We start from the raw sequence: 21,302 nt of genomic DNA on the forward strand, positions 1-21,302 counted from the left end.
GTTGAATGTAAAAACCTACAGCTGCAAATGGAGAGATGCCAAACTGTGTTTCATTGTTCTGGTAACAGTGACAATAAATATCTTATCTTAGCTAATCTTATCTTAAACAAACAAAAACTGGAGGTGGTACATCTTCAAAGTAAATGTTGTGCCTGGCGCTATAGCCAACACACTGTAAGCAAATGGTTTTACTTTCTTGCCTGTATCACACACTTCACAGTTTCACCACCACTCGGAGAGGAGTTGCCAAGTGTTTGCAGACAGGTCTTCCATGCAAACTACAAGCACCAGCAGCGATCTGCTTCCGACCAAAGCAGTCAGCTTTTTTCCTCGTGACCAGCAGTTTCCAGAAGGGTCACTGACCACTCTGGAGCTTTAGCAGTCAGTTTCACACCAACTGGCATCAACCACTCACCAACCAGTCAGGGATTGCAAATTTTTTCCCTAGCAACCAGCGGTGGTCTATGGCAGCCCAGTGTCACAGGTCCAAAATGGTGCATAAGTTAATGTCACGTGGTTAGTAGTTAGGTTACTGCAAAAACATGTGGCTAAACAGTTATGGCCACGTAGACTTGCCAAAATTGTAGGTTAGGTATGTAAAAGGAAAAAAAAATCCAAATTACTATACGTCTAAATTCGGACACACCTAACTAATATCTTGAAATGTTGAGATAATAAATGAAAACTAAAACATTTTAAATAATAATCTGAAACCCAAAATGTTGAAATAACAACCTAAAAGTTCATCTTCCTTTGCAAACATTAGCACTATTGGTATTGGGGCCAGCAGTTTAGCTATCGGTGTGTAATCTGAGCTGGGAAAAAGTTACTGCTAATACTGCATGCAGCCAACCTGATGCAGTATGTGGAAACAGGTCTGTTAGATCAGTATTCAGTGAGACAGTGGAGCAGCTGAAGGATCATGTCCTCCAAGATGCAGGTTTCTCCTCATGGTTCGTGCTGATGGAGGCTGTTAACATGTTATGTGCCCTGTGCAGACACACGCTGCATCTCCCTCACACACAGACACACACACACAGAAAGAGAGAGGGAGAGAGAGAGCAGGAGGAGGAGGCGGAAACCTCCATCTGCCCTGCTCGGTGACCGACCCGTCATCCTCGGGCTCGGGGAACAGACGGATCGTCTCCTCGCTGTTGTCATTTTGTAATTTTAACTTTCACATCTCTGGATGAGGAAACCGCGGGGGGGATGATGTGACCACGGGAAAGAGGAGAGGGAATTTAACATGGAGCAGATCTTCAGTCTATATATAGGCTATGCCCCGGACTGCACCACCACCACCACCTGCCCCCCCTGGTGCCGGTAAGTCACGGAGGGAAGAGGAGATGGGAAGCTGAGAGAGAACCGTGGTGTCCCGGGGCGGATTGGTGCTAGCCGTGCCTGGGTATCGATGGCAACTGACCCGTGAAAATGACTTTTGAGGTCTCGTGAGGTCGGGTTACCGTTCAGCCATGTTGCAGGAGAGCGATAGGAGAGGGAGGAGGGAGGGAGGAGGTGTGTGTGGGGGGGCCGTTGGACTCTTGACACCTGCCCTTGTTCCCCATAACTGAAGGCAGCGCGAGGGAAAACCGTTAAAAATGTCTAAATTGGCAGTTAGGCGGCTCTAAATGGCGTGATGACTTTCTGACTCGGTGTGGCGGGGAGTCGGAGTGCCGTTCAGCCATGTTGCGGGGGGGGGGGGAGTACAAGAGGAGGAGGAGGAGGGAGGTAACTAGCTAACAGCGGGGCTCCGGGGGCTCTGACTCCGACCGACCGACCGACACCGAGGGGGACGTGAGGGGAAGGGGAGGGGGTGTTGTGGAGAAACTGGTGCCCGGTGATTGTCGCTCCCCTGCCGGATGCGGCGGCAGCAGCAGCCCGCGCGGTGTCGCTTAGAGACGGAGGCAGGAGGCAGAGCGAAACGGGGTCGACGGGGGTAGTGAGTGAACCGAGGCAATGAAGAGCCTGCCAGCTACATTTAATTTATTAATAAAAATTATTTAGTGCAATTTTTTTAATTAACAAGGACCTAAATACAAAAAAAAATGAAGCTGTGAATTGAATTGGATTTTTAAAATTACTAATATTATATAATTGCTGTAAAAATAAGAATTATTAATTATTTCAGTTATTTTGATGTGGTTTTGAAGCATTATGACGCTAAAATATTTTGATTTGTGGATAAAATTTTCAGGGGTTTTTTGACATTTTTAAAATAAAATATATGATTCATTGTTCAAAATAGTTATTTCAACAACAATCATGTTCATTTAATTTTAAGATTTAAATTAGTATGTTCTTCCAGAGAGCCTGATGGGTTCTTTTTTTTCATTGAAATTCCTACAGACACAGGCATGTTCATTTTTAAATAATTTATTTTACTTTTTCATTGCTCTTTATTTAAATTACATTCCTACAGTGGAGGCTAATAGATTGCTATTTTTTATTTATTACATTTTTTAATTTATTATTTACTTTTTTATTTGTTTATCTGTTTATTGTTAACCTTCAAATTAAAGTACTTCCCTAGGATGCAGTCTGATATGTTAATTTCTTTCCCTTCAGGGCCAAAGAGTGACCAGGGCTAACAGCCGGTGGCGGGTGGAGTAGTTATTGACGATCACTGATCACAATTGACGATTATTTTTTTCGGCAGGAAGGTCAGGGCAGGAGGTGACGAGGCAGGGTCCGTTACTATGGTGATAACAGATGATGATTTATCCCCTTATTATTGTGCCTTATCCATTCAATAATTTATTAATTCACAGATTCACTTTGTTCCGTTTTTTTCTTCTCCTCCTCCTCCCTTTATCTTCCTCTCCCCTGTCCTCTCTCGCCCTTCATCCTCGCTGCTTCCTCTTCCTCCCCCTCTCTCACCCGTTCCCCTCCATTCGTCTCCCCTCCTCTCTCTTTCAGGTCAACGAGAGCCAGCAACAGCTCGCTCTGAAGATCAAATCCTCCCTCGTTTCCTCTCTCTACGATGCTCTGCTCACGTCCATATGTTGAAGAACACACTCGTCTTATTTTAGCACCACTGCCTTCCTCCTCCTCCTCCTCCTCTTCCTCCTCTTCCTCCTCTCTTGCCCTCCTCTCTTCTGAGTTTTGACTCCCTTTTTCACTGTCTCTCTCTTTGTGTCTCTCTTTCTCTCTCCTTCTTATTTTTTTCACACACACGCGGAAAAAGAAAATGAAGCGTGGGTCGAGTGTGTTGCAGCCTCACTCTGATGCAGCCAAACGACACGCACACCCTGCAAACACACACACAAAGACACACACAGTTGATGACGCACAAGCCGCAGGTTCGAGCCCCTTCCCAGCAGCCACCTCTCTTTTCAGCCCCGATGTCAGCACCAAGATGGCGTCTGACCTCCTCATCAGGCTGTCAGGTAACACACACACACACACACATGCACAGTGGGCTCTAGAGCTGCCGCCTAATGACTAATCAATCAATTGATTTGCAGATTATGTAATAATGAAAAGGATGGTTAGCTCCACCCCTAATGTCTAGAATATCATCTTGTTTATGTCATTTTGTGGATGCTAATTTGTGCTCACAAACACTGCAAAAGTATGTGGACAGATCTTTCTACTGTCCTGTCGTGGGAAATGGAGTTGCGTGGGTGGAGTGAAACAATAATTTATTACACAAGAATAATACAGTAATACAAGAATAAATTAACAACAAGCCCATTTCCTGTGTGTCGTCCACGTTCCTGTCACTCCCTACACTGTCTTACCTAAGGAAGGCAAAGAATGGCCAAAAATAAAAGAATATATATGATAACTTGCATGGTGTTTATCCCAAAGTGAAAGGCTTAATAAAGAAAAATCTAAACATAATACAATGACAAGCTTAATAAGTAAACCTACCTCCTTCTTCCCGGCCACCAACTCCACCTGTTCTGGTGGGACACAGACGTGTTCACAAGCCAAACCAGCTCATACACTAAATCACCAAATATGTTCAATCCCACATCCAAATCATTGAATTCAGGTGTTCCAGTCACTACCATGGCCACAGGTGTATAAACACAAGCACCTAGGCATGGAGATTGTTTCTACAAACATTTGTGAAAGAATGGGTCGCTCTCAGGAGCTCAGTGAAATCCAGGGTGGTAATGAGCAGCCCTTTCTCATTCCTAACGTGTAACATACTGACAACTTGTCAAGTCCCGAGGCGTTCCATGGGAACGTGAAAGGTAACCTTCCGCATTCCTATGATACCCGCCGGGTTGTGGATGAAATCCAATAGAATGACGCTCCCGGCCATAACTGACGTTCCAGCTGTGTATTCCAGCCCTAACCCTAACCCTATTCTTAATCCTAACCCTAAACATAACCTTATGCCTAACCTTAACCGCAACCTTAATGGCGTTAGATAGTGTTTTCCAAAGAGATTAAAGTGAAATAAATGTACATGTGCAAATTGAGTCCAAATGGTTCTCATGTTTCCTCCTTTTTCCGAACGCATAACACAGGAACATGTTGGGTGGCAGAAAGCGTAACATACCTACGATTTGTCACATACTGTAATATGTTACGCTTTGGGAGTGGAAATGTGCTGAGGTGCCTAATGCCCAGAGATCACCAACTTTCTGCAGAAGGTATCACTACTGACCTCCAAACTTCACGTGACCATCAGATAAGCTCAAGAAGAGTGCGCAGAGAGCAGCTGAGACATGTTCCCTGTGGTGACGAACCACGCTTCTCCGTCTGGCAATCCGACAGACGAGTCTGGGTTTGGCGGTTGCCAGGAGAACGGTACATGTCTAATGAGTTGAACCCTTATTTCCAGTGAAAGGAATTCTTAATGCTTTAGCACACCAAGGCATATTGGAAAATTTAATGCTCCCAATTTTGTGGGAACACTTTTGGGGATGACCCCTTCCTGTTCCAACATGACTGCATACCAGTGCACAAAGCAAGGTCCATAAAAACATGGATGACTGGGTTTGGTTTTGGAAGAACTTGACTGGCCTGCACTGAGCCCTGCTCTCAACATGACAGAACGCCTTTGGGATGAATTAGAGCGCAGACTGTGAGTCAGGTCTTCTTGTTCGAACATCAGTGTCTAACCTCGCAGAAACGCTTCTGGAAAAAAGGTCAGAAATTCCCATAAACACTCCTAAACCTTGTGGAAAGCTTTCCCAGAAGACTTGAAGCTGTGATACCTACAAAGAGTTGGCTGACTTCATGTTAAACCCTGTGGATTAAGAACGGATGTGACTCAAGTTCATGTGTGTGTGAAGGAAGTCGAGCAAAAGCTTTTGGGAATTTAGTGGAGAATCTCCAGGGTTTCCTAGACAGCTGTGTGTCCCCTCTCTATAGACATACCTGAAACACCTCACCCTTAAGGCACCCAGGAGGCATCCTGGTCAGATGTCGATGTGGAGGAGCTCCCAAATGACTGAGCTCCTCACCCTCTCTTTAAGGGAGTGCCCAGACTCCCCATGCAGATAGCTCATTCTGTTGGTCACTCCACACAGCTTGTGGCCATACGTGAGAGTTGAAGCCTAATTCAATCAATCTTCCCTTTCACACTGTATTCAGTGTCTACATCACTGGGATTGGGCAGTTCACCCGGGAAATGACGAGGGGCACAGTTGGATGCCTTCTCCACATCCATGAAACACATGTAATTATGGATATAATACATGGGTTATTCCACAGGATGTTTCAGTCATTTTCAGTACAAAGCAGTATACTGTGCCTCCATCTGAGACTGAATGTGTTTTCCACTATCTTCCACTCAGTTCAGATTTAAAATGAAAAATAAAAAGAAGGACGAGGCTGTCTCGCCCTGAGTTTTCAAGGTCTGCTAAGGCTATTGGTGCATACTCAAATACACCAATCAGAAAGCATACTGATGTAGAGTCACTTCAGAGATCAGAAAACTTTGTTATTAAAAAAGGATGTTTGACCTAAAAAAAATCAGTATTCAGCCGCAGACCATATCTGAGCCTTATAACAGTGGTGGCACAGCCTGTAAGGTATAAATTAGCCCATCAGCATCACTAATAGGTGCAAATAATTATATTCTTTTACCACATGTGAGTACCCTGCAGGCTTTTTATGATTATTTGGTACTTTGACTTTGCCTTTTTAATACAATAACAGCATGTCATGTTGTACTTCTGAAATCATAGAACTAAAATAATGAAGATGATTTTGCCGTTATTTTATTTAATTTAATACAAAAAAATAAAACAGCTGTGAGGCAGAGGAAAACATTTTGGCCTTGACAGAACGGTAGCATTCAACATCCAAGGAGCGATGGCTAAAAGCCAACACCAAGGAACTCTGGAAATGAAAATGCTGGAAAAAGAATAATGATAATGACAGTAATAAAGACAAATAAAATCAGTAAGAGGCAACATAAGCAGAATAAACAGTCAGGTTTTAAGTTTCTTTCACGGCTCTCCTTAGGCAGACTGAGGCGTAAACACCAGAAGCTGCTTCACCTCCGGTTTTTGTCGTGCTCTTTGGAGCAACTGAAAGCCCAGAAGACCTCAGAGACCATCGTCATTCACAGATCTGAAGCAAGTGGGCGGCAGCAAGAACATGAAGTACAAGATTTTTAAAATCAATAAAAAAACAAGCATCCAATATTAGGACTTTAAAACAGGGTAATATGTCACTCTCCGGTTCTGAATACTATTACTTTGGGTTTAACTCCCATTGCAGTGAATTCCTGCTGCAGGTTTTATTTGCGGGAAATGAAGAGACGTGAGCGTGTAGGTGTCCGCGTACTTTCGGGCATGTGTTGCAGGAGCCTGTGCGCTCTCATGAAGGCTTGAGTGCGGTTATCAGGCTGCAATTTGACCTCTACTGTAATCTGTTTACAGTTAACTTGAATCAAATCACTCCCTCTCTCTCCAGAGGCCACCCAGAAGGCCCAGATGCATCCTGGGAGCCGAGAGGAAGCGGAGCAGCAGGATGAGCCAGGCGTCGCTCTCTCGCCGGACAGCCCCGGGGCGAGTCCCGAGCCACCGTCCCTCACGCACACGCCTGACGGCAATGCCGCTACGGACACGCTAGCTTCAGATCTGCTCCGGAAGCTAGCGGGTACGTGTTCGCCAAAACAGTGATGAGAGATACAGCACTGTGTAAAACTGTGTCTTGAGCCAGTCCTTATGTTTTGTAGGGAAATGGATGCAGTGAGTTACTGGAACATGAGCAAACATACACAGCTATACAGTATAAGTCAGTAACAGAGTTTGTACAATTCTAAGAACTGTGGTATGACCACAGTTACTCTTTAAACTCTTTTAGGCAGTTTTCTTATCATTTCTTGAAGTAGTCTTCAGGAATAGTTCTCCAGGACATTCAAAGCTCTCCTTTGGACGTTTCTTCTTTTTGTTCTGGTCTGAGCTCTAAGGAGGCCAATCCATGACTGAGAATATTCCATATTGTGTTTTTTATTCAAGTATGCTTTGACTGCATTGGCAGTGTTTTGGGATTGTTGTCATGCTGACACATGAAGCTGTAAAATTTTGATTAATGATTTCATTACACACAGTGCCACTGATTTTCAGTACAGTTCTTATGTAGTTTGGCATGCCTCAGCTTTTCTCTGTTTCTCAAAAATGTCTTCTTGAGATCCACGTTGACACAGACCATTTCTGATGGTGCTTCAGTGAACAGTAGATCAATCGACTGAAGGTCCAAGTGCATCTCTCGAGTCCTGTGTCAGGTCTTTGCTGTTTCTTAAGGACATGACTTTCAGATAAGCCTGCCATTTCTTTTCTTTTCCAGATTTCCCAGATTTATTTAAGGATACACTGCACACCATGTCTAGACATGCCAAGGTTTTAGCTCAAAACTCTTTGGGAATGATCTTGTTTGTGCAAAGGTTCTCTGTTATGCCTGCCAAACTGTGTTGTCTTTACGATTTTTCATAGATTCAATTAAAAATGGGAACAAATCATTGTGTGTTCTTGCAACAGGCTGCTGGTAGCAAAGTGCCTAAAGATACTTATTAAAAATGGTTATTTGCCACATTGTCTGTTTAGTATAGGCACAGCACTGGTTCATCCTTCGAGTTAGGTGCTTGAATGATTCACAGGTCAGAGTTAAGTGGCTGAACAAAAAAACAAAACAAAAAATGCTTCTGAAAATGGTAAGGAACAAGGACTGGATAGAAAATGAGTGTAAACACAACCAATGTACAAAAAAACACTTTGAAAGACCTTCAGGCAGCCTGGAACACTACTGTTCAACACCACAAAATATAAGAAAGTCTGACTTCGAGGCAAATATATGGAGAAAAGAGTGGTGCTTCAACACTTTTGCACAGTACTGTAAGTCAGCAGTCCCCAACCTTTTTTGCCTCACGGACCAGTTTATGCCCGACAATATTTTCACGGACCGGCCTTTAAGGTGTCGCGGATAAATACAACAAAATAAAACTAGTACCGGTACCGAAAAAAAGAAGATTTATTCATAACACATGTGAAAAGACCCAGGAAAACCGAGTTAACGATAAAAACGATAACAAAATAACGCTGAAAACCGATAAAAACCCTGAAAACCATACATTTCACACCTGAGCCTCAACTCTCGCGGCCCGGTACCAAATGACTCACGGACCGGTACCGGTCCGAGACCTGGTTTTTTTGTTTGTTTGTTTTGGGGTTTTTTGTTAGTTGAGGTCAAAACATGTTACCTTCTTTAGCTTTAAATGAACTTTCACACACTGCTTCTAATCATTTATTATTATTTCTTCCCAATTACAGAGCGTCAGGAAGTGAATGGCCATGTGGTGAGGCTCAAAGAAGAAGAAGAGCCAATGGAAGTCGACACAGTAGCTCAGAGTCAAGTAGTAACAGAAGAAGTTACTCCGCCTGTCCCAAAAATGGTCAATCACCACATCTTCAGTGTTAAAACAGAAGATCGGGGCCTCACCGGGAACAAAGTGGCTGAGGAGTTGCACCCCAGAGCCAAAATGGCGGACCGGTGTCTCTTTGGCCTTAATATAGAAGGCAAGTTCTGTGCTGAAGGATGCCCACCTGGTTCCGCAATGGCAGACAGTGCAGTCTCTGGAGCCAAACAGTTTCACTTTCAAGTGAACATGGAGAATGTCTCTGGACCCAAGATGTCGGACCACCTTCTAACTGGAGCCAAGATTGAGGACCAGCTTCTCTTTAAAGCGAAGTTTGCCGAGCGGCCTTTCTCTGGAGTCAAGGTAACCAACAAGTTTCTCTCTGGAGTCAAAACGGAGGACCAGTTTGCTTCAGGGGCCAAGATGGAGAACCAGGTTTTCTCCGGGGTGAAGACGGAGGAGCAGCTCTTCTTTGGAGCCAAAATGGAAGACCAATTTACCTCTGGAGCCAAGATGGCTGACCAGTGCCTCAGAGCAGTGCTGTGGCAGGACATGTCAGTGAACCTGGCGTCGACGCTGCTGCACCAACTGTCAGGTAACCAAACAGTTTTTCATCCTCAACCAGAGGAGCTTTAAATGATTCACACTTTAGAACATCAACATTTGTCTTTAATAGCCTTCCAGTTTATCAGTCTTTTTATTATTAGGCCACTTAGTTTAGTCATAATTAAGGCAACTACTTTCTGTTAGTTTTACTTAACACAATATCTTAAGATTATCGTAGACTAGCCTTAAAGTTGATTGTCATGTTTTTACTGGTCAGAGTTGCTCCTTGACGCCGAAACATCAAATCTGAGAATACATAAAGCTGTAAAAAACAAACAAACAAACAAACAAACAGAAAAACACAATCTTTCTTGAATATTTGAGAGTCAAATTTCAGAGATATTAGTTTTTTGTCCCTGCAAATATTTATATGCTCAGTTTTGTGCAGGTCTTTGGAGGTTTTTTCTGGTAAATTTGCAAGTTTAACCTCAGAGAACGTCCGAGCTTTTACTCAAAAAATGTCGACTTTGTGTTCGGAAATGTTACTTTTAACCTCAGATATTGTCGTCACCCTACTGGGTGGGTGTGCCAGGGGTAGCACTGGCTGAGGGACACCACTGGCAGCCATCAGTATTTTTTTTTTTCCCCCTCCCAAAAAAGTACTTTATATATACACTATTTATCAATTAATTTAACAATTTAGCTCTTTTATTTAAAGATTTGACCCTGGAAAGGACCAAGTTAACATTGTCTATTATTCGCTTCAATAATCTCAGGGCGCTTCACACAAAGGTCAGGACCTTACAGTAATATAGTGAAAAACCCGATGATTGCCTGTAAGAGAGCACATGGCATCAGCTGACTTCCTTTAAACAGGAATAAGCAGCTGTGTGAGCCAACGGGCTGGTGCAGAGAGAACAGACCCAGACTTTAGGAAACAAGAGATAAGAACCCCTGCGAATCAGAGACGTGCAGCCTCAGAGGTGGAGGTAGCTGCAGAGAGAAAAATGCACATTGTCCACTGTTTGGGTTTTAGCCAAACACACAGGTTGCATCAGTTTTTTCGGTTTTTACTCAAATGCGTTTCTTTTTCTGTCTCTTGTCTGCAGAGAGGGTCGGTAAATCCAACAGTCAGCTGGTGGACAGGATGACTCCACCCATCAGAAGCAGGTAAGTGCACACTTCCATCCATCAATCAGCGGCATACTTCGACCTCTGACCTCAGTCATGATGGTGTGTGCGTGTTACTCTCTGTGTAGTCCTGTTTTGAAGGGCAACGAGGACCAGCACCACTCTTCCCCAGCAGTGATCAGCTCCCAAACACCTCCACTTGGTAATGCACTTTCATTTTTTCACATTTCATTTCCAACAGCATTTAACAACAAGCCCAGACATTTTTATCCATGCACTGCAGCATATGCATACCATTCAGGCTTCTAAATGCTGCAGATGACTTCTGCAGGCTCAGCTGAGAGAGGGATCAGAAACAAGGCGAAACAGTCTTACTTTTAGAGCTGTGAAGAAACAGAGTTTTACATTTGTATGCACAGTGTAATCGATTTTTTGAGGTTAGCATCTCTGTTAGCAAGGTCTCACTATTCGTAGAGGCCGAGAAAAGTTTCAACCTTGATTATACCCCACTCCTGATGCAGTGTGACAAAGTGGGTGAGAACACCATTTGTCCATATTCTTAGCTAACATTCTTGTTTTGATTTAACCATATTTCATATGTAGTCTGCAATAGGCAAACATCTACTATCCCGGGTTTGTTTATGTTTTGCACTTTTACAGATTATATAATATAACATCTTGGTTTAAATCAATTCCTACAAGTTTGTTAAGTTAGCATGTTATTTACTTCAACTGTTAATTTGTATTGTTTAAACTTACCTCACCTACCTGTCTTCCAGAAACAAAAGGAGGAAATGTAGTTTTACTTCCTGCTTTATAGCTTCTGGGTTCATGGGGTGGTGGTGGTGGTTGAAAACGTTGTGCCAGGAGTCCGCTGTTGAGTTTTGGACGAAATGCATTCTGGGATATTTAGCTGTACCAAGTCCACACCGATGCATGCTCGATAAAACGGGCGGAGCGAGAACACATCCGGGACTTTTTCGCGTTCTCGGCTTGATGCGTACTTCGAATTGGAACAGTACTCGGTCTCCGACTGATGACGTATCACGAGTACACGAGAACGCAAGTACGCACAAGTACGCATATTGAGAAACGCCCATTGTTTGGTTAAGTCGACTATTTAAGCAGAAGAACTCAGGTGTTTGAGAGTTTGAGGTTCAGGTCAGTGCAGCTGTGTGCAGTTTGACCTTAATTTCTGTTGATTTAAGTTCAGTTATGTTTATTTGAACTGAGTTAATTATGGAGTTGATTTTCTTATTTATTTTTGTAAATATTGTTTGGGTCACAAAATGGTGAATAAATCACTTGCTACACTGGACAGCATCTGTCTCCTGCACTTCTTTGGCCGCTTAAGTCAAGTCCTACCACATGCAGACACAAAAACCAGGAGACACGCCAGAGCGGCAGTCATTCCTGTTTTACCTCTGAAGTCTGCTTGAAGGCTGCTGGTGTAGTTGGTGCATTGTAATGCAAATTATCCACAGATGAGTCCACGCAGTCACAAAAACTTGGCTCCAGTGGAACTGGAGTCCCGTAGCGGACTTACGGATGGCGAAATTATGATCAAGGCTTTAGTCTAGGTCAGGGGTCTCGAACTCCAGGCCTCGAGGGCCGGTGTCCTGCAGGTTTTAGATGTGTCCTTGATCCAACACAGCTGATTTAAATGTCTAAATTACCTCCTGAACATGTCAGGAAGTTCTCCAGAGTCCTGATAATGAACTAATCATTTGATTCACGTGTGTAGACCCAGGGTGATGTCTAAAACCTGCAGGACACCGGCCCTCGAGGCCTGGAGTTCGAGACCCCTGATGTAAACTCTCTCTTTATTTGGATATCTGACATAGAAAATTGAAAACATGCATCTTGGTCAGGCTTAGCTATTGAAAACACAGCTTGGTTAAGTTAGGCACTACAACTACCGGGTAAATTTAAGGCACTAAAACAAGTTTCATTACATAATTTAAGAATACATGTTTTTTGACTTTATTTTGTAGTTTTCTGTTAATTAATCACACTGACATAATAACCTGGTTCGCATACACAGGTTAAGATTTGCATGAGTGTCACAGTGTTTACATGAAAATACAGAAACTCTGCGAGGATGCTCTGCAGCTCGAGGAGGCATAGCTCTTTGATTATTAACCGTCTCCTGGAGGTGTTTTTCTTTTTTTATTAATGAGTCACGGCGTTATGGGTTGTTGTCATTGATGTGTTTGCCTGCCAGTCTCGGGGTAATTTGCAGTGATGGAAACTGACACTGTCAGTCAGAGTGGAAGGATTAAAGGAGCTGACGGCTGAAATAGTGATCCAGCTAAATTTACAATGAACACTGGCGCAGCAGGAAGGATGTCAGGTACAAGGATGTGAGCTCCCAAACCTGCAGCTGCCTTTTTAACAGCGCACACTTCAGCATTTACAGATAAGCCCAGTGATGTTATGAATTTTTAATGCGTTAGTCTGACTCTAAATACCTTCCCTAGTCAGAGAGTCTGAGGCATGACTCTAAAAACAAAGCTTCCAAATATAAAGTGTCACTTTTAAGTGATGGTCACTGTTGTTTCTATTAAAGATTAATGAAACAAGGGGAAACTTTATGTGTTTGATATGCACTTATTCAGTGTTTCTGACAGACTATGTGAATATTATTGATTGGTTATAGAGACCATCACCAGATTTTATATTTGAAGTCAGATTTTGTGAGTATTTGAATTGGAGATGCTGATAATGAGCTGACGGTCAATTATTCACCATTCAAATCAAAAGCGATGAAGTTTAACGATGAAAGGTGTTTATTTTGGGATTAGGTGGTGACACCTTTGATTGCATATCAGGATAAAAAGTGTTCATGCTTTTATTTGTGTATCAGTACATTAGTAACAGATTTTTATTTTCATTTTAATTGAAATCTTGAGTCCAGATGTAAAAACACTGTTTTGTGCAAAAGCTTGTTTACCTGAATTTCTACTTCAGAGGTGGAGAATGATAAAGTTTATCTAAGAGTCTGTAACAACTTCAACTTCTAATGACTGAGATGTGGAGCTGTGATGGCACTAGTCTTCCAGTATTTTAAAAATATGAAGGTAGCTCCGTCGATTGGAGTAAGCTATAAACTACTGAGAAATTCTTTTGTCCAACTGTAGACCACATGTTCATGGTTTCTCTGTTAGACAGACTGGATTTTAAGGATCATCATAGCTAATTCTCTCACATGCTGGTTTGTGGACCTGTTTTGAAGCCTTGAGTTTGGCGTTTTGGCGTCACCAAGAGCCAGGATTACTTAGATGTTTGCTAATCCTTTTAGCTCGGTTTATATTCCCTGCTCATTAGTGCTAAAATCCAGACAAAAAATACTAGAATTTTACAAAAAAAAAAGTCTCCAAGTAACCACTGGTTACAAGTAACCACAGAGCTGGCCGTATTATTTGTCAGATAACTCCATTTAGAAACCAGAAATCTAGTTTAGTTATTTAAGTTAGTGGGGGTGAAGCAGTGACTGTTTAAAAGGATAGACGTAGCTCTGGGCTCGGAAAAATAAACCTGCATTCTGCCTGGAGGCCAGCAGATGGCGATAGCTGTGGTTTCAAAACTGGTTCTCTGATCGGACCTCTGTCAAAGCTTTTCTCTTATTTTGAGTGGTTTAATAGAAGATGAAGTTTTTTGGGTAAATCCTGTCATACCAAAATGCAAGATTATGAAACCATTAAACTGTGTGCTCATTGGCTAACAATTTATAAAAATCACAAGTCATTGCAGACAGCTAGCTGCTTGCATGAGATCAGGTGGGCGTATTTAAGTTTAAGCCTTAATAAGAAGCATTTTTTCTTATGATGCAATAAACGTGTTTATTTCTAACATGAATCTATGGGAATTGAGGCAGCCTCAAGTGGCCATTTGAGGAACTGCAACCTCTGAGGGGTTTTTTGTTTTTAAACTTTTTTTATGACCATCATAACAAAAGTTTAAAACTTGAACTCATTAAGGGGCTCGACCAAAAATGAAGTCTGAGCTCGTGACGTTATCTGGATCTGATTATCACCCTCTGTGTTCTGCCTGGCTGGCTCTCAGCCACCACAAACACTTTTGATCTCCTCCACTGACAGCTCTCAGTAAACACTCTCACTGAATGTGTGTGTTCAGTTTGCCTGCATTGTCTCTGTATCATTATTATTATTATTATTGCTATTATTATTACTTTTTAATGACTGCATGCTGCCTTTGTCTGCGTTATGGATGCATGCTGCTACTGGAGTGCCCTTTGGGTCTATAATAATAAAGATGGTGGTGAAGTGCGCTGACACAGGCTACAGTCACACAGAGGTTTAGCAATAATAGCTTCCAGAGGGGCTCATCATTAAGAAGCTCTGCTGTGTATAAAAAGCAAAAATCATGCAGAATAATAAACGAACGCTCTTCTTTTTCCTCACAGAAACCCAAACCAGCCTCAGCAGACACCAAACCACAGGTTGCTCTTACTTTTTCAGGTAACACACACACACACACGTTTTCACGTCTTAGTGAGGACATTGAATTGACATAACGCTTTACCTAGCCCCTTACTATGACTATACCCTAATTGTAACCTCACTCTAAAACCAAATTTGAGCTCAAAAACACTTGAAATTTGTTAAGACAGACACTTGGTCCCCACAGGTATAGTGGCATGTTTTGGTCCTCACAAAGATGCTTAAACAAGCGCACACACACACACACACACACACACACACACACACACACACCTTTACTCCTATATCTGTGAGGACCTCCTTTAAGATGGTGCACTCCCTCGCTGACTCTATATAGCTATCTCTAATCTTTGAGTTTCAGCCTGTTTTGGGACTCACTCTTGTTTATAGCTCTGTGAGCGCTGATCCTAAATGTCACAGCGTTTTATCCAGCAGTAAAGCTTTCGAGCTGTTGTTTTCTGGCCTTGTGGAGAGACTGAAGTCCCCGCTTATCTTCCTGTGTAGCTGAAGCTCTGCTGGGTTCTCCATCTCAGTGTATTCTGCCAGCGAAGGCGTCTTTGAACATCAACTTTCTGGAAGTGTGTAACAAACCGCTGGGAGATTTATTTTTTTTTCATTAGCAGAAAGAAATTAGTACAAAGATTTCAAAGCACTGAATTTTTAAAGTTTTTATCCATGCTCGGCTCCATTTTGGAGACAACCACGGCATCTTGGAGGCAATTTTCATGGAGAAAATTATGGTGGATTAAAATGGAGTGTGTCTGTGATCTGCAGGAACTCGAGTGTGTAAAACGACACAAATACTTCTTAGTGAGTGTACGTGCTGGTGGTGTGCAATAAGGCTTTGATCAGAAAGTGACTCGAGAATGAAGTACCCTCTGTATACTGAAAGCAGGCTAACACACATACTATTTATAGTGTATTAAACTAATTGAGTCCTTTTATATTGCCTTTACTTCACAAAATAAAGCACCTGTTGTTGTGATTTGGCACTTAAAATTGAAATTGCAATTTGAAGAAATCCAAATTCTAATAAAAAAATGCCTATAAAAGTGTTTTTGGTGAGAGTGGGCTGACTCCATCTACAAAATAAACCTTACACTCACACTAACAACTCAAAAAGATGCTTTTAATATAAAAATGGCTTCATTATAAACTAACAAAACCGTTACCGAGAGTGTGAAAAGCATTGAATGCTATTGTTCTCGGCATCCTGCTTCTTCTTCTTCTTCTTCTGTTGTGATTTTGAGCTGTGAATCTTGGTCCACAGTTTTGCATGAACTCTTACATCAGGATGTGTGACTCGATCAGGAGTAGCATGCTGCGACTTTTGGGAGCGATTTATTGCATCGTTTTTACAAAACTTGTGAACTACCGCACTTTTATGAGAAATCATCTGACAGAGTTAAACCCGAGCGTACTTCAGAGCGCCAGCTCTCAGCCATGCTTCATGGTGGTGGACTGAATCAGCACTTTGACGTCCCGGATGGGTTTTTTGGTCATTTTTTCACAGTTGCAGTTTACGTTTAATGAAAAATGTCGTTTTTCTCTCAGCTTTCTACCTTAAAGACACCATCCACTGTGAGGTGTCAGCCTGGAGAGTTTCCCATCCCGTTTCAGGCCCAAACACTTTTGTCCTCCCGTTACTCTTTTTGTGACGGGACTTGTGGTTTTGAACGCCTCTCTCATAGAGAACCATCATAAAACTTCCAAAACCAGGAGCACCTGTCTCCCAGAAGTAATTCCACATATGAAACACTGAAACAGCGATGAAGAGGTGGGTTTTAAGAGGACACGGAAAAACAAACGAGGTCAGGCAGAAGTTGTCGCCGCTTGTAGTGAAAGCGTTTCTTTGTGGCTCCATTCTGTGAGTTTGTTTAAAGAATTGAAGAACCAGGTAACTGTTAATACTGTTCACCTGATATTTGTCTACCTGTGTCCTCTAATCAAGCTAATCACTCATTGTTACATAACCAAATCATAGTGAACCTCGTTTATCTCCAGCTGGCATGTGTTCCACCTTCTCTTCATGCTAACAGTGAGAAATGAAATCTTTTCCTGGTGTTATGTCTCACTTCCTAAACCCTCTAAGATCTGAAGCTTGTATATAAAGCCAAACCAGCTTTATCCATAAAACACTTTAAACAACAGCTGAACAAAGTGCTTGAGATTAAAGACGGAATAAAAATGCAAAAATATAATAAAATAAAATACAAAAATAAATAAACTAATAATAATACATATATATTTTAAAACAAAAGTACATTACAAGCATAATTACAACTTCAATTCTTTTCCCGCGTTGTAGTTGTTGTCTTACTTTGAAAGAAATGTTTACGCGTTACCATAGCGACCACAGAGCATTAAGGGGCAGAGAGGAGGATGTTACTCTGAATGTTGTTGGCGCATTTCAGGAGGACGCTGCTAATAAAGTTACACAATTACACAGTGAATTTGCGTTTATTATTACATTTACAAAATTCCACAGTTTTTGTCTTGGGCGTATCATTTTATTTTGTTGTATTTGTCTGCGACACCTTAAAGGCCGGTCCGTGAAAATATTGTCTGACATTAAGCCGGTCCGTGGCACAAAAAAGGTTGGGGACCGCTACCATCCATAACCAATGAAGAGGTGGGTTTTAAGAGGTGACTTAAAAATGGACAGTGAAGAAGAATATAAAGCACCAACCGTTCCAGTTTAGACAAGTTCAAAGAGCACGCTAGAAAAAACTAAACCTGCACCTGATTGGCTGCTGTCCTCTCCCGCAGTGGGTCCCGCTTTGACCGCTTGGAGATTCATAGACAAATATCTGTTACCATCATTTATGTGTTACAAGCTTTTGTCGTGTCCTCGCCTTCCAGGTGTCACGTGTGCGGCTTTGAGACCGAGGGACAGGCCCTTTTCCAGAGTCACATGACCGAACACCGCCAATGGGAGCACAGATCCTTCTCGCTGCACTGCTGCGTGTGCGACCACTCGACCAATCAGGAGGCAGAGATGAGGGCTCACGTCGGCACGCACATTCAGGGCGACGCAGTAGAAGTGAGGTAGGTGTAGGGATCCCTAACAACCCTCCCGGATACATGACCACACATCCACGTGTCAGCACATGATTACATCGTTAGATTAAAATTTACTTTGATTTTTCATTGTTTTTAAGCGAAACAACCCCAAATCTTATATGACAAGTGACGATAATGATATTTCATCTTTTGGACAATCTTTTTACAAACAAACTATGGTATCAATAGTAAAAATAATCATGTCTGCAGCCTGACAGTACTCCTTTGAGGCATTAATATGACCTTGCAAAAAGTTTTCTGTGTATGAATTATTAAATAAGTGCAAAAAACATCTTATAAAATGTACTTTAAACGTAAAATAAAAGCTTTGAGGTGAAAGTCGAGGCTGAGGAGAATCAGTTTCTAATCTTTTTTCCATTCAGTTACTGTGGAAACAGAGTATAAACTCTGATATGAAGAAGTGAACTGAACTAACCAGTAAGATTGTGAAGACACACAGGTAGAGCTTTTATTGATACATTTAAATTATTCATTGAATGGATTCAAAGTAATTTGTTGATGGTCCCTAACTGTTACATGCAGGTGAGTGTGCTTTCTGTCAGCATCCTCGTGTAATGTGTGGGTCATTAACTCCTCCCTCTACCTTTCCTGACTCCCAGATGCCCTGTTACCCTCCCTGCTACAGCTTCCACCTCCAGCAGCGGTGCTCCGGCAGTTGCCACGGCAACCCAGCCGGAGACAAGCACCTCAGAGCATCGCTGCCGCATCTGCCAGAGGTCGTTTCCAGGGCAACAGGAGCTGCTGGTTCACTTCCAGGGTCATCGCCAGGGCAACCAGTACCGCTGCGACCGGTGCGGCCACCTGACCCGGACAGCCAACAAGCTGGTGGAGCACGTGCGCGTTCACACGGGGGAGCGACCGTTCACCTGTGACCTCTGCCCCTACAGCGCCAAGCGGCGAGACAGTCTGCGCCTGCATTGCAAGGTCAAACACGCTGCGCACTTCTTCAACGGGGGCGCGGCGGACACGCCCGCCGACGTGCACACGCACCGGTCATATGTGCATGCAGACAATCAGCGCTCGAACAAGCACGTCCAGCGGCTGCACACACCGCCAAGCGCTCACACCGCTGCATCCTCCTCCTCTGTTCCTCCTCCTCCTCTTCTTCTTCACCCATCGCTGTCCGACCGTGCCGGATGGAGGGATTTGTCTCCTCTCCTCCCGATCACGACCCTCATCTCTCTGAAACAGCGTTCTCCTTCATCTTCCTCCTCTTCCTCTTCATCTTTCTCTACCAAACACTCTTTTCTTGGTTACCTCGGCCTGACAACTTCTTTGTAAAGCCTCCCTGCTTTTGGTCCTCCTCTCTTCCTCTCCTTCTCTTCTAATTTCTCCTCTTCCTCTTCTTCCTTTTCTCTTCTATCCATCCTCTGGACTCTTAAAGCGATGGATGTAAAGCTCTGTAATGTATCCAAGGTACTGTCACTCAGCACTATGTATGAGAATGTCAAACAGCACTGAAAACACACCGATAAGGAACGTTTTTGAATTTATTCAACTTTTGCATCATGCTCGTGATTTTTGCTGCATTCCTGCCTGCTTTAGCCCGTCATATAATCACTGAACTCTTAGCTATTTAACCGTGTGACATATTTATTGCCTGTCTCTCTTGTCCTCCAGAAACCTTGAACTTAAAAAGTCTCATTTTATTATAAATTGTTCTAATCAGAAACACGAGATGCTGTGAAGTCAGGATCATTTATTGAGATGATGAAATAATGTTGAGGGTGAGATAGTTTGTTTTTCTTTTAAAACACAATGTGTTTAAAAAACACATTTTTTTAAAAAAGCAGGTGACTTCAAAAGAACATGATTAAAGGAAGAAAATAAGAGTTGACAGCATTTCTAGCAGCTCTTTAAGCCTATATCTATATGAAGGTTTATGTAACTGTTTACTTTGAGTTCAGCATGCTAACAGGTCCACAGTACAATGCTAATATAGCAGGTATAATGCTAATTGTATTCTATGTTCTTATTTTGTTATTTGAACATGCTAACTTTTGCTAATTAGCGGCAGCGAGAACAAACTGCTGTTATTACTGAGAATGTCCTTAGTTTGGTATGCTAATATGTTAATTTTTGCTAATTAACCGCTGAGGCTAATGGGAATGTCTTTAGTTTTATTGTTGTATTATTTGCTTATTGCTGCTGAGACTTTTTTCTTTACTTGGTATAAATGTCTTTAGTCTAGCTTTTTAGCATGATAATGATGGCGATTTAATACTAAAAAGATGCAGTTCAGCTAAGGGTTTTATATATATATATATATATATATATATATATATATGTCTTTAACTTAGATTGTTACTGCGCTAATATTTGCAAATTATCACAACAAATATTGCCGCTTAAATTGATGAGAAGGGTGTTAGTTTAACATGCTGTTTAGCACTAAACACAATATACAAGTGAGGCTGATGGGAATGCCTTGTGCTGATTTTTAGCATGGATAATGTTGGCCATATCTTGCTGTGGCATGTGAACATGCTAATCTTTGCTAATTTGCACTAAAAGAAATCACCACTTAGGCTGATGGGATATTATCAGTTTATCATGCTAATTTGCACGAGTGATGCATTCCAGTTGAAGTCGGAATTTCCAAGTTCCCAGTTGGAATTGAACCGCTCTCTCAAGTTGGATTTCCAACAGAAAAGTCAGACCAGCCCCACCAACTCCAACTTCTCAATCCCAAATGGTGGCTCCGAATGGAAATAGTAATAAAACTGTAAAACTTTAATTCGTTCCACCACTGTTGTTGTATCTGTGACTGACTCTAGCCTCAAATGTGTTGCAGGGGCGTTTTGTGCGACAACACAACCGTTGCACCGTGTTAATAGTGATGCACGAATGGCTCTACTTTGCTTAGAAGCAAAACTAGTCCTGGTATCACTTGCTTTTTTGACTTTATTACTGGAATACATTCAAATGACAAGTGACATCACTCCCAGCATTGACAACCGACTTCTGAGTTAACTGGATTCACCATAAAAATAAGCTATTGATGCTACTGGGATTGAGAATGTCTTTAGTTTTTTGTGTTTCGTGGTAACCTTTCTGTTTTGTATAGGCCGAAAGGGATATCTGTAGCATTTTAGTATCTTTCTAAGTTAGTACTAATCACACGCAATATTCCTGAGGAGGTTTGAAATGACATTACTTTAGGGTGCTAACATGGTAATTTCCACTGAAGCTGATGAGAATATAATTATGGTGCATTCCAGATTAAGTCGAACTTTCAGAATTCCCTGTTGGAA

At 42.2% G+C, this 21,302-nt stretch overlaps 1 protein-coding gene across 2 annotated transcripts; it reads left to right on the top strand.

The window, feature by feature from the left end:
- The first annotated feature begins 1,075 nt into the window (after positions 1-1,075).
- On the top strand, positions 1,076-20,254 carry LOC116333529 (zinc finger protein 827-like). Of its 2 annotated transcripts, none has more exons than XM_031756777.2 (9): positions 1,076-1,323; positions 2,917-3,386; positions 6,883-7,068; positions 8,739-9,419; positions 10,480-10,540; positions 10,630-10,703; positions 14,928-14,982; positions 17,827-18,012; positions 18,648-20,254. In XM_031756777.2, the coding sequence occupies exons 2-9, from the start codon at positions 3,188-3,190 to the stop codon at positions 19,327-19,329; spliced, it is 2,124 nt and encodes a 707-aa protein (XP_031612637.2). In that variant the 5' UTR covers positions 1,076-1,323; positions 2,917-3,187; the 3' UTR covers positions 19,330-20,254. The 2 variants fall into 2 exon arrangements, with proteins under 2 accessions (XP_031612637.2, XP_039464297.1); XM_039608363.1 differs by lacking the exon at positions 1,076-1,323 and adding an exon at positions 1,802-1,939 and having other exon boundaries at positions 2,566-3,386.
- The last annotated feature ends 1,048 nt before the right edge of the window (positions 20,255-21,302 follow it).

This window comes from Oreochromis aureus, linkage group 3, assembly GCF_013358895.1.
Source record: "Oreochromis aureus strain Israel breed Guangdong linkage group 3, ZZ_aureus, whole genome shotgun sequence".
Taxonomy (NCBI): Eukaryota; Metazoa; Chordata; class Actinopteri; order Cichliformes; family Cichlidae; genus Oreochromis; species Oreochromis aureus.

What these genes read in the sequence shown, in the direction of transcription:
- LOC116333529 (XM_031756777.2), top strand. Translation starts at nt 3,188, where the DNA reads ATGAAGCGTGGGTCGAGTGTGTTGCAGCCTCACTCTGATGCAGCCAAA. An exon ending in CCTCCTCATCAGGCTGTCAG is followed by an intron (nt 3,387 to 6,882) that starts GTAACACACACA and finishes CTCTCTCTCCAG; the next exon opens with AGGCCACCCAGAAGGCCCAG. An exon ending in GCTGCTGCACCAACTGTCAG is followed by an intron (nt 9,420 to 10,479) that starts GTAACCAAACAG and finishes TCTTGTCTGCAG; the next exon opens with AGAGGGTCGGTAAATCCAAC.